General features: G+C 36.3%; 1 protein-coding gene across 1 annotated transcript in view; it reads right to left on the bottom strand.

Annotated features, from left to right (window-relative positions):
* Window positions 1-10,887, bottom strand: part of LOC150106928 (NPC intracellular cholesterol transporter 1-like) — a 920,722-nt gene extending 909,835 nt beyond the window's left edge. The window contains exon 1 of the mRNA XM_090393507.1: window positions 10,439-10,887. Within this exon, the coding sequence (XP_090249633.1) occupies window positions 10,439-10,498 (60 nt within the window). The 5' untranslated portion in view covers window positions 10,499-10,887. The remainder of the gene's footprint in view (window positions 1-10,438) is intronic.
* Window positions 10,888-13,251: the final 2,364 nt, after the last annotated feature.

Raw genomic sequence — 13,251 nt, 5'->3', positions numbered from 1 at the left:
TATTTTTGGAATCTGCACACTTCTACCTAACAGTCAGTCATTGTTTCCATTATAATTTTGAAGTGTTTCCACTAGTTGTGTTTTTCCTGAAGAGTGCTTTTGTGCTCCATCAGTATTAATTTATACTAAAGTTGTTTCAAATGCAAAGTTGGATAAAACATCACAAATAGTTCCTAATTGACTTGTTTTTGATAAATTTTATCTTAATATACATTTGAGGTTACATATTTGAGTGAGCTGGATCCATCCACAGTATTTAGTTCAAATTTTTGCCTTAAATAATAGGATATAGGTATACCAGAATGACCTTTGACTGCTAATTAAACATGCAGAATAAGTTTGTCATCAATAGCAGTGAAAAAAGGAGTGCATGTCCTATACAGAACTGATTATTCTGAATCTGATCACTCTATTAGTGCATTGCATAATTATGCTGCTCCCTATACCTCAATGGAAGTTTAAGTCAGCAAGTTTTTCTATGCTTATTTTAAACATGGTATATTACTTTAGTTTAAATTAATATAACAGGATTTTGAATATTTTAGTAAAGTAGTTATACACATATACAGGTAATCTGCATTACTATCCTTTGTGATGTCAAGTAGTGACACATGGCCTTGTAGATTTTGCTCAAGAATGAAGATCACAGTATAAGGTGATTACTGAGAAGCTGAATAAGTTGCTAGTATGAGTATAATAGTGTGATTATTAAACATTTATGAAGTAGAAATTCTATTTAGAACAGATCATAAAACAGAAGTCACAAAAATGAGATTAAACTCTCAGCCTTCAAATAAGAGCATACATACCACTCCATAACAATGTCCTTGTATTGTTTTCAAGAGTACACATACATATTCAAATTAGCTTCCCTTCGCTGCTCTCTTCCAAAGAAAATGTATCTTTATTAGTGATGTTCAAGATCCACTGCCAATGTAAACTTGTATATTATTGACAGCTGATACGTGCTGCTAAAAACACATATGGGGAGGGGGGGGGGATCTGATGAGAAATCAATGAGTAGCGAGTTTTAAACCAGAAGATTCTGTGATCAGTGTCAATTCATCAATTCCATGCTGCACTAGACCAAATTTCTCAGGCAAGTATCTCTCAAACAACGGTTATTAATTACGCTGAATAGAAATATGGGAAATAAAGTGTACTTTACCTTTTGTATTATGATAAATGATCAAACCAAAGAAAAATAATTAATTAGCAAGCATTATGGCTTATATAAAGAATTTTGAATGCAAGAGAAGTTGCTGAAAAGATAGCATCAAGTTGATAAAACTAAAAATAACTTTATTAATAGTAATCTATAAACATATGGCAACTTCAGTATACAGACAGCTACTTGCTAAACTACCAAAGTTAGTTCTTTTACTGAGTGGTATTCTTAACCTTAGGTCAATCCTGAAGCACAAATATGGAATAAATGAGGAAAGAGAGAGAGAGTGCATTTACATTCAGGACTTTAGTATCTAGGATGGGGAAGTTAAAGTGGAGGAAAGGGCCTCAGAAGACAATGTTGCACATTTGAAATGATAGGACATTCACCAAGTTCATTAATGTAAGAACTGAAATAAGGATAAGAAAGATTTTTCTTTGCTATGGATAACAATGCAATAGAACTATCTAAGTGCAAAAGAGGAGAACAAAAGTTGCTAATAGCTTTAGCAAAGAATCAAAGCATGATGGCCATTGTGCAAGTCTACTGCTTTTATCACTTTCAAGTTTACTTTGGATATGTTGATAACTTGCAACTATTTCAGGCTTCAGCATAAAAGGAAAATTCTAATGAAAGCCAGTTATGAGAAGATTCTCTTGAATAGCCTTAGCAGATTTCTTGGAGATGAAAAAAGACAGGCCTAGATAAGATATGAGAATTTAAACTGGATGGGAAATGAATGTTCCATTCTTATGGACTGTTTCAGTGATGCATATGTTTAGATCAAATGACCTAAACAATCCAATCAAGAAAATGAGATCATCTGACTCATACATTCAAGGCAACACCGAGTGATTTTGCCTGTATTACTTCATGAGAAGTCAACAATAAGTTGTGATCAGAACCAACTAAAGGACAAATATATTTAGGTTTCTCTGATAATGAAGAGATTAATGTTAGAGTGCTATCTGTTATGTGTGTGAATAACTGCCGATAGTAAATGTGTTATCTCTCCCTGCCAGATCAATGTAGTTGAAATTATGGCCTTTAAGATCTTCAAGAAACATGATCTTACAAAGAAAGTTGGAAGACAAAAAAAATTTGTATATCTGATATAAAAAAAAAAAAAAGCAGGAAGTTCCAAATGATGATATTAGCATAATAATAGACAAATGAATCTGAGATGTTTAATTAAAGGTCAAAACAATAAATTAAGCTGGACATTCAGGATAGCAGATGCATAAATCTCACCTTTCACATAAAAATAAAACAATTGGAGAAGTAGTCCTTAAAAGGACTGGCTTAAAGGGGTGAAGCAATAATGCTTTTCATATTCCTATTATCTGTAGAGAATAGCGTAAGGATAAGGTGTTATTGAGCTATATAAAGCTCTGGTCATGAGAGGGTCACAGCAATAGCTGAGCCTCAGTTAGAACTTCATTGGCTAAAGCACTGCCATCCATTACCCTCCTAGGATGGGTTTTTGGGTCATAATAATGACCTCTCCCATTGGAGAAGTAATAAGTGAAAAAGCAGAAAGTACAATTATTATTCATTAGAAAAAGGGGTAGTTTGGCATACTGGAAATGAACAAAGACTAATATTTCTGAAGTACATCTCGAAGGGGTTTCTTCCATGGATGTTTAAGGTTCAACTGAAATTGTTATGAACATTAAATACATAATGTAATGTAATGGATTCTATGCTAAGAAACAGATTTTACTCAACTTTTTGCAGGCACATGGCAACATGATTCAGTATCTGACTTAAAAGCCTCTTAAAGTAGTGCTATTAGGTTCAGTCTAGTATACCATCTAGCAGCCAATATGCAGAATAACTTAAAGCAGTGATGTAGTATTTTTGATGTGTATTGAGAGAGCCTCTCTCTCAATACACATCAAAAATACATCAAAAATTGAGAGAGAGAGCCTCTCTCTCAATACACATCAAAAATACTACAAAAAGTCAAAACGATATATAAGGAAAAATTAAAACAATTTATTTTTGAAGTAAAAAACTTTAATTCCAACATTCTAAAAATGTTATTTTTCTTGCTTTTCCATTAGCAAGATAACATTGTCAAAGTCTACCACTCAGTTGCTGTTCATATGACAGCGTGGCAAGATTTCTTAAATGCAAAGTGCTACCCAACAGCAACATCACCCATAGAAAAAGCTAATCTCCTGGCATCACACTTTGCCTCCAATGCACACATAACTGACGATGGCAAATGCCCTCCAGTTATTCCAACTGCCCAACATACAATGCCCCCTGTGTCCTTTTGCCAAAAAGACATCACAAACCTGTTGTCTCCTGGCCCTGATGGCATTCCTCCAATTATCCTGAAGGCCTGTGCATCAGAACCGACTCCTATCCTATGTCACCTGCACACACTCTCTTACTCCACTGGTATATATCCCAAAATCTGGCCTATATTCAACCCATTCCTAAAAAAGGTGACAAATCACTGCCATCTAACTACTATCCTATCTCACCTCACTTCAGTCCTATCTAAAGTAATGGAAAAAATCATCAACTCTCAACTCCTAATCTACCTTGAAGGTACCCGGCTATTAAGCGACCACCAGTACGGATTCCATCAAAGCTGTTCAACAGGAGATCTACTCTCATACATCACCCATCACTGGACAAATGCCATGGAGAAATTCAGTGAATTCCAAGTAGTTGCACTTGATATCTACAAAGCCTTTGACCAAGTCTAGCACAAGGGCTTAATAAGCAAACTCCCATCATTTGGACTGCCTCAGGACTTCTGCAGATGGATTGCCAGCTTCCTGTCTGGATGCACACTATGTGTGATGGTAGATGGCTCCCTATCCTCTCACCATCCAACTAATGCTGGGGTCCCACAAGGTTCAGTTCTCTCACCGACCCTCTTCCTTCTATATATCAATGACTTACTTCAGTTGACCTTTAACCCAATACACAGTTTTGCAGACGACAGCACATTACATTCCTCTCTTTCATTTGAAAAACCCTACTCTACACAACTCACCTCAACCCACAGAACATCAACCACCACTGCCCTTAATTCCGACCTCCAAGCCATCTGCCAATAGGACTCAGATAACCTCATCAACTTCAACACTAGTAAAACCCAGTTCTGTCTTATTTCTCACAAAAAAGAACTATTTTCCCCCAGCATGGTTTTCAATAACACTCAAATTCTCAGATAAGATGAAATTTCTCTTCTCAGAATTACCTTGACATCAAGCCTCTCCTGGCATAAACCCATCACAACCATTGCATCCTCAGCTTCGAAAAAACTAGGTTCTCTCTTTCACTCAAGACACTACTTCACCTCTAAACAGCTGTTAACACTATACAAGTCGCAAATCTGCCCAGCTCTCGAATACCCTCTCACATCTGCAGTGGGACTCCAAAAAGCTCCCTCAAAATGCTCAACTCAATGGAGAGGAGAGCAATTAGACTAATAAATGACCCATCCCTCACCAACTCACTTTCACATAGACACTTGGTCTCTGCAATCTGTATATTCTATAAATATTTCCATGGGAAAGGTTCATCTGAAACAGCATCAATAATTCCCCCACCTTGTACTAAGCCCATTGGAACACGTACAGCTGCCGCCCAACATCCTTTTACAGTACACCTCGAAACCCACAGAACAAGTTTCTTCTCCTCATTCATCCCTGCTACTGCAGTACCATGAAACAGTCTTCCCCCAGATGTATTTCCCAAGGAATACATACAACATACAAGTGTTTAAATCTAATGTAAACAAGTTTCTTCTTTCGCAACCCACCACCCATATACGGTACTAACGTACTATGGGTTGACCGGCCAACCTCCTATATATGGGCCTAACAAATAATAAAATAAAATAAAAAAAAGGGTGGACTGCGCCCGTAGCCACGCCACTGACTTAGTGTTTTGTGGATAAAATATTTATCCACAAAATGTAATAACTGATCCCCCCATGATGTAAGGCATCTCTGAAAGCACATATTACATACTAGAAAAGATAAGGTAAAGATTGCTCTAGAATTCAAAACATGGAACTTTGCCACCTCAAGATTTCCAAAGTGATCACACTAGGTGATGAAACTTTTCTACCCCCCCAGCAGTGTCTTTTAATGCAAGGAAAATGTTGACTGCATGGAAGATTTTATGCTGGCAGATGAGCACACCAAAATGAAAATGCAATCTGTCATTTTTGGAAAGTCATCACATGGAATTTGCCACTAGCTCATAGCATCTTTCTAGTTGCCAAAGTTATAAAGAGTAGAACATAAGCTATTCACAACTACTAAAAAAAATGCGATGTTAAAAAACTTATGCAGTTGCATAAGCTTCATGAAGATGGGGCCCTTTCTACAGCATGTTCCATAACTTATAGGCCACCTTGTAGAAGCTGAACCTGATTTTCCAAGAATGATCCAACTGCATTCCATTTATTTAAAAACATAGCATGGCAAGTTTATTGCCAAATTCAATTGCTCTTCAGGTTCTAACAATGGGCTGTGTACATCTCTTGATCTGTAAGATTGTTTATGATAAGATATGAAATTTAATTTACATCTGAACCTCGATTTTTAAAATGTTTCATATTTAGTATTTTGGTGGACTACAGGTTGGACAGTCTAGAGCAAGGAAATTGTATTAAGCATCTTTCAAGCTTCTAAAAGATGTAAAGCAGTCTCACACCACTTAAATACTTAGACTTTCACAAAGTGAAGTATTTAATCCACCACAACGGGATTCGAACTTCTAACGCAACACACAATATGATCAAGCAGACTAGCTAAGAAGCTTGGAGAAAGTCATTTGAAAACAGACTGGTTTCTTTTACTTGCTCAAGTTTTAGTTGAGATAAAAAAAAAATGGCATTCAAAGACAGACAAGTTATGATAATCCCATTTACAAAAAAACTAACCTTTTTTGTAGGTAAGTAGGTACATAAACTTGTTTATGTTTAGATGGAATTACAGCAGAAGTGATTAAGATTACATATCTGAATTTCATGTGTTCTTCAGTTTGTCCACCTGTTTTGTGGGAAAAACTCAGTTTCCACGAGATCAGCTTAACTTGTATTTAATTGAGAAGCCTAAGAGTTCCTTATGTTCTAGACAGGATCGAAAACATGGCAAACCTAAACTCATGTTTCTAGGACTGAACTAAAAAAAAGAGAGTCCTCCTCATTAACATTACATGTAGGCTAAGGATTACATAATCCAGAAATCTTGCTCTAGAGACCAGACAGAATTTTAAGTCACTTTCAGTCTAATAAGCAAGGTGGTATCCAAACAGGCTATGATAATCTACCACCTAAAGACATTCAAACATTTAAGCTACATTGAGATTTGAATCTGCAGGTTGTTTACCCAAGTGGAGAGAATCTACTTAGCAAATACCAATTGCTTTAACAAATGTGTTACTAACAAATTAAGTATTTGCGATTTTCCTAAAATTTAAGATCAATCAGTAAATATGACAAACATTTGTGTATACAAAAGCTTCAACATACAATACCACTCCCCCCCCCCCACACACACACACGATTTGTGTGGTAACTCAAGTTATCCCACATGGCAACTCTGCCCAGGCAAAGAAAGAAACTAGTGTGAAGATTTCTGAAAAATTAAAAACCACTTCACTTGTCTTGGAATAAATGTCATGCAAATCTAACATAAGTATTACTACAAGCTTAAGTAACTAGAGTGATTAATCTTTAGCAAGAGATTTAGTATTATGCCAAAAGCCAAGACCATGACTGATGTAGATGTACAATTATGTTTCACACTATCTGTCTGACTGGAGGACAATTTCTAGTAGACATCAAAAGGTGCTATAAGCAGTACTCTCTCTCTACCACAAGAAAGGAATAATGTGAACACTCCAGCTGAAAAGCCCTTTAAAGTTGCATCCTTTAACTCAAACTGACATCAATCAGTTTGAGTTGTAGGAGGTAGAAGATTTAGATATCTATGGATAATATTCTGTAATAATGACTAGATGTGATAAAGATTGCAGAACAAAGTTGCAAAAGTATGGCTGATATATCCATTTCATATGCTCTCCCATGCCATAAAATTTGATGCTTTATTCTTTCAAGTTACTCTAAAGCCAAAATCTTCCAATAAGTCAGTAAGGTACTATAAATAACTTCAATAATAAACCAAAATTGAATAATGTTACAATTCATTTCCCTATAACTGGGGAAATATTTTTAATTCCCCTGAACAAACCTCAGATAGTGGGGGCACGCGAATACACAAAAAAAAAATCTACAAATGACTAGATATGGACAGTCCGCACGGTTAGCCTAGTGGCTGTGCGCTTCTCAACCATATGTCTGGGGAAGGAGTGTCCTAGGTTCGATTCCAGTCAGTGACGTGAGGAGCTGAAGGATCTTACCTCAGCCAAAGCCAAGTTAGCCAGTCTTGGGTGTGGACAGCAGGGTTTTTTCCTCCAGTTTATCATCCCGCAAAGGACGCAAACCAGCCTTGAGAACTCAACACTACAGGACATAGGATACACTGGGGTGTAGGGCTGACCACCTTATCCTGTGAATGGTTTGAAGTCTGATGATTAACTAATCCTCGACACCACAAGGTAAAAGAGGGATAAGGAAGATGAGATGAGACAAATGACAAGAGAAATGCCTAATACTCAAAAATTCTGATGCCAATTCATTACTGGCTGAATTAAGAATCTGAATACCTACAAAAGCAAATAGAGATACATGATTTTGCTGAATGAACTAAGCATAAGCTGCTTAATGTGCAGCAAAAGTATTATCAAATGTTTCCTTTTGTGTTGTTCATGTCATGACCAAGTAATCCTCCTTAGAAACATGATATGGTTTATGATGTGCTACTTAGTTAATCCTATCTGCATTGTGTGCTATGGCTGTAAATTCTTGTGGTCAGTTTTCCTGTTTTGCAAGATGAAAAACCCCAGTTTCTGGGAGGGAAAACCCTGCCACCTATGTAAGAGACTGGCCAACACCTCCAACTGAAGTCCTAATAAAAAAAAAGTTCTCCATTCTAAATGAAATATGAACCCAGGGCTTTCCACCTAGAGCACACTGTCTATAATATATCAACAGAACTATGGAGATTTGTATTGTCAGTCATGTCTGACACTTCTATAGCATTGATGGTTAGAAAAACCTGGATTTCAAATGCCTGTTAAATTATAGCAATGTTTACATAGACAACTAATAGGTAAGTTAGTCTTAAATGAGATCTAAGGGAGTTTACCTCAAGGAGTCTGGTCTTCCTGCAAAAAGAAGCAAACCGGCCAGAAGACAAAATACACTCCAGTTTTGTTGTTGACAACCAACAAAGCCAAAATGGTGCAATATGCTTTAATTTCTTACGAAAAAAGTGAAGGATTAAACTAATTTTGCTTCTAAACAAAAATTAAAATCGAAGTTTTCCCAGCAAACCGAAACCTTCCCTTTTTGTGTATGTATTATAATTTTTCCTCCCTTACATGTTAGGCTCAATTAAAATAGAAATGAAATGCTATGGCTGTCTATTCCACGTATTCTCAGCTTAGTATAAGTTACAAAAATGTTTACATCTCTAAACATGTTGGGGTTTAGAAAGAGTGACAAAACATCTTTCGAGATATGATGGTTAGAATTACTGCCAAAAACAAAGTAATACAAATGTCTTAGTAACGATTGACTTGAGCATTACGAGTGCTAATTTGTGGAAATAACATTTTTCACGAATTTAAAGACGTGTTTATATATGCATATTACACAACTCCTTCAAAGCAAACAAGAACTCTTAATACCTGTAGTCAAAGTACTGTATATCGCATTACTGCAGTTATATACTCCGCTCCACCGAGATTTCTCAAAACAATTTTTTTTTTTCGTTTGATCAATGTAACCTTTTCATATTTAGAATATGCAATAATTTATTCAATATGTACTCGTTTATCAATCACAAATCAGGAAGAAACAGCTTTCCAAAGCAGGTGATAACAACAGGAGGCAGTTGTACCTGTGGCGTTATCGCATCCAAACAAATAAGTACGAGTTTTAAAACAAAGAATGTGCAATTTCCACAAATTAAGTTATTTGCATTATATATATAATGATTTAAAAGAAAGTATTAATGGTGTATGCCGAGGTATCATAACTTGGAAGGGGAGGGGGGATTTTAGGAGAAAGCTTTTTTTGTTGTTGTTGTTAGATTATAACAAAATTCACTTCAAAACATCAAGAAGTCATTCATTTATGTATACTTATTTTTCAGCAGACGGATATTACGTGACATGTCCATGTAGTTCAAGGACTCATCCCAGAAGGACCTCGCTACATCACCTAAGAAAGCAAATCCCACCATGCTTCAGTATACGCTGCTGTAGGTGTAATTGCCCATAAGTGTGCCTTTCCAAAAGTATGGAAAGGCATACCCTTTATCATAAGAGTATAAAGGTTCTGTTCCGGTGGGAGGTGATTTTTATCTGCAGTGCGAGACCACCACTATGATTATTCGATACTCGACAAGTTTAACGATTCTTCGTGGTTATACGCGGGTCGGATTTATGCATAAGCTAGAAAAGCTACATCTCAGGGGATCATATTACACCGGTCCCCCTCAGTAGATTACTTGCAATTTACTCAGATGGTAGCCTCTTACAAGTTATAGCAACGGGACCACAACACTCTTCAATCTGGTTGCATGAATGTGTCTTTAAATTCGTGTCCCCATATTTAAATAAAATTGGATTACGTAGTATTTATAAGTCATGTGAAGTTTCTTATATCTGAAGCCTTCACTTAGAATAAGTTCTCATAAAAAAATAAAATAAAAAAGTTACGCATATGGCCAACTTAAAAATTTTAAGACGTGTTTGTGTTATTTCTACCTCTGAAAGAAAACTACGCAATACCAACTCTACATACAATGAATCGTAGCACACGAGGAAGAGGTTGCCCTGCAACTTCATGCTGAATGTGCAGTTTTCGCATTCGGAAAGTGCAAGGTAAGAATTTAGTTCTACATCTATACATGACATGTAGATGTTCCTTAACGTTTTTAGTATTTTCTACATTTCTCACTTAATATATTACATTGCTTAAAATATATAACCATATTCAGACGTAAAGTTCATTAAAATTTGCAAAGTGAAGTATTCTGCCAAGCATTACTGAATTAGTCGACATGGTTGATTAATCTGAAGTGGCCTTCATTTTATTTAAAATCGAGCAAAGTACAATAACCGGTAAATTTTATAAAAACAATTTAAATCGGTTCAACGTACCTTTAAAGAGGCCAAGGCTGATAATACGATGACTGACAAAATTCCAGGAAATAAGGCCATCACTTCCACAAACCTCAGTTGCGAGCAAAACCAAAGATACGACTTTTTTTTCACAACTGTAAATCACAAAGCACACGAAGTTTCGAATAACTGTACTAGATGGTTTCTAATACGAGATGACAGCGAGAACAGATAATGGCACCGAAGACTAGATCTTGAATGACGTTGAAAGGGTTCTTCCAACGAATATCCCTTCCCAACTCACTGCATGCTATAGCTTACCAGCGGGACTCGTATATTTCTTTGGAGAAAGGAATACTTCTACAAAAAAACTATACTCCAAATGTCGATATATTTCGTATAAACTCACGTGAATACCTACATAAATGTCATCTAAAACAGAACAACTTTACTGGTTAGAAGCCATACTTCTACCTACGAACGTTACACAGCCCATCACAGCCAGTATTCTAATACATACTACTTCAGCATAAATAGACTCGCCACATTCAATGACGCTATCACGGTGACCTGCGCAGTTTGAATTAACTTTTCAGGTGCGCATGAGGGGTTACATGACATCACAAACATACGGCATTGTAATAACTTAATCTTATTATTAGTTCTTTACATCACAAGCTTGAAGTTCATTAATTTTTTGTGCATTTACTCAAGAGTACGTAGATATTTGATGTACTGTGCTCGTCCATTATACATTTTTTGAAAGTTGAAATATTAATTTTCAGTGTTATATCCCCTTATATTTAAAATGCAATTTTCTTTAATTTTCATGATATAACACTGAAAATATTTTATCTCTCTCTCTCTCTCTCTCTCTCTCGTTTTAAGCATTCATGTTTTTCTATTTATACGGTGATTTAATATATATATATATATATATATATATATATATATATATATATATTAAATCACCGTATAAATAGAAAAACATGAATGCTTAAAACGAGAGATTTCTATATATATATATATATATATATATATATATATATATATACAGAGAGAGAGAAATAATTGCAAGATCATAATAGCATTAAAAGATTAACAAGTTACGTTATCGGAAAGTCTATGTAAGAAAAGTCTATTCACAAACTAAAATGATGAAGGAAAAGAATAGGACTGTTGTTAAATCTATAAAAGAAATACCAGTTCTAAAAACCGATGTCAGTAAGTAGTGGCAGCATATTATATATTAGGTCAAAACTGCTGGGTGAACTTAAACTTGAAATAATATTCATCTTTCATAAACATTAACATTTCTGGCTAGATGGGTGAAGCAAACTTCACCCATCTAGCCAGAATTGCTAGATGGGTGAAGTTTGCTTTTCATATTCCCCTTTGTCTTGTAATGAAAGAACTTTGAATGGAGTGTTTGTGAGCTATATGCTCGCCCATTGAGGGCAGTGAAGTTAGCTGTGTTCAGCTGAACTTAAGATAGACATTGGTCTTTTATATTTGTAACTTTCTGCTTCATTATATTCCGAGGCTTCCTTGATTAACGGGTTTGGATGGTTACTTGGCAAAGAACTTCTCAGCTAGATTTAGGAGAAGGGAAGAGATATAAGGGATATTAACTTCTCTATGGATCTAGGTGTTTCTTATAAACCAAGGGGCATCCAGAATCATCCTCAGGCACTTATTCTGTAATCTCTGAAGTTTCAGAATGTTTGAATTCGCGGTGTGGCTCCACGCTGGGGATGCGTAAGTGATGACCGGTCTAATTACCATCTTGTAAATTGTTAATTTTGTTTGCGTGTCTAGTTTACTTTGTCTGTTGATCATAGGGTAGAGCTGCTAAGACTTTGGATGGCTTTGAGGTAATGTAACTAGTATGTTTGCTGAATAGGAGTTTACTATCAAGAATCACTCCAAGATATTTATCTTCAGTCTGCCATGGAATCTTTACTCCCAATAAATAAATATCCTCCTTGGTATGGATTTTCTTTCTAGTAAACAATATAGCTGAGCTTTTCTGGGGGTTAACTTGGATCCTCCAGTCTGCTATCCACTTTTTTAAAATGTGTTTGCTGGTTTGGAGTCTTTTAGTTGCCAGTTTTTGGCTCAATGATCTTGCTATCAGTGCGGTATCATCTGCATATAATGCAGCGAATGTTGTTCTTGGGTTCAGAGGGATGTCTGCTGCATAGATCGAGAACAGGAGAGGTGCCAGAAGAGATCCCTGAGGTACGCCTGCCGAGATCCTGCATCTGGTCGAAACCGATTCGCCGACCCTGACCAGCATATATCTATCTTTCAGGTAAGAATGTATTATTTTTATTAACTTGACTGCCAAGTTAAATTGTAGAGAAGGCCTTGATGCCATACTTTGTCAAACGCCTTCTCTGTGTCGATGAAGATGGCAGCTGTATTGAGTTTCCAGTTAAAACCTTTAGTAATGATTTCTACCAGCCAGTGCACTTGTTGAGCAGTACTATGGGCCTTACGGAAGTCGAACTGTTCATTAGGCAAAATTCCAGTTTCCGCTTGGAATCTTGAGAGGATCACTTTCTCTGTCACCTCTGCGAGGCCGGACAATAGGCTTATGGGTCTGTAGCTTTCGGGAAGGTGAAGATTTTTTCCTGGCTTCTTCAATAGCATGACGGCCACCGTCATGCTATTGAAGAAGATGTTGTTGAAGAAGATGTCCCTACTACATGTTTTCCATGTAGTAGGGAAATGCTGGAATCTAAAGATCGCATTTGTAATGTTGACGAGATGGACTATGCCCTTTCTTGGAAGTAGTTTTACTATTCTGTTAGTTATGCCATCCGGTCCTGGACCTTTTTTACTGTTTA

The sequence above is a fragment of the Typopeltis vanoorti genome, chromosome 5, assembly GCF_054136105.1.
Source record: "Typopeltis vanoorti isolate ZY-2024b chromosome 5, IOZ_Tvanoo_1.0, whole genome shotgun sequence".
NCBI classification, from domain to species: Eukaryota; Metazoa; Arthropoda; class Arachnida; order Uropygi; family Thelyphonidae; genus Typopeltis; species Typopeltis vanoorti.
This window is presented reverse-complemented; position numbering and strand designations above follow the sequence as displayed.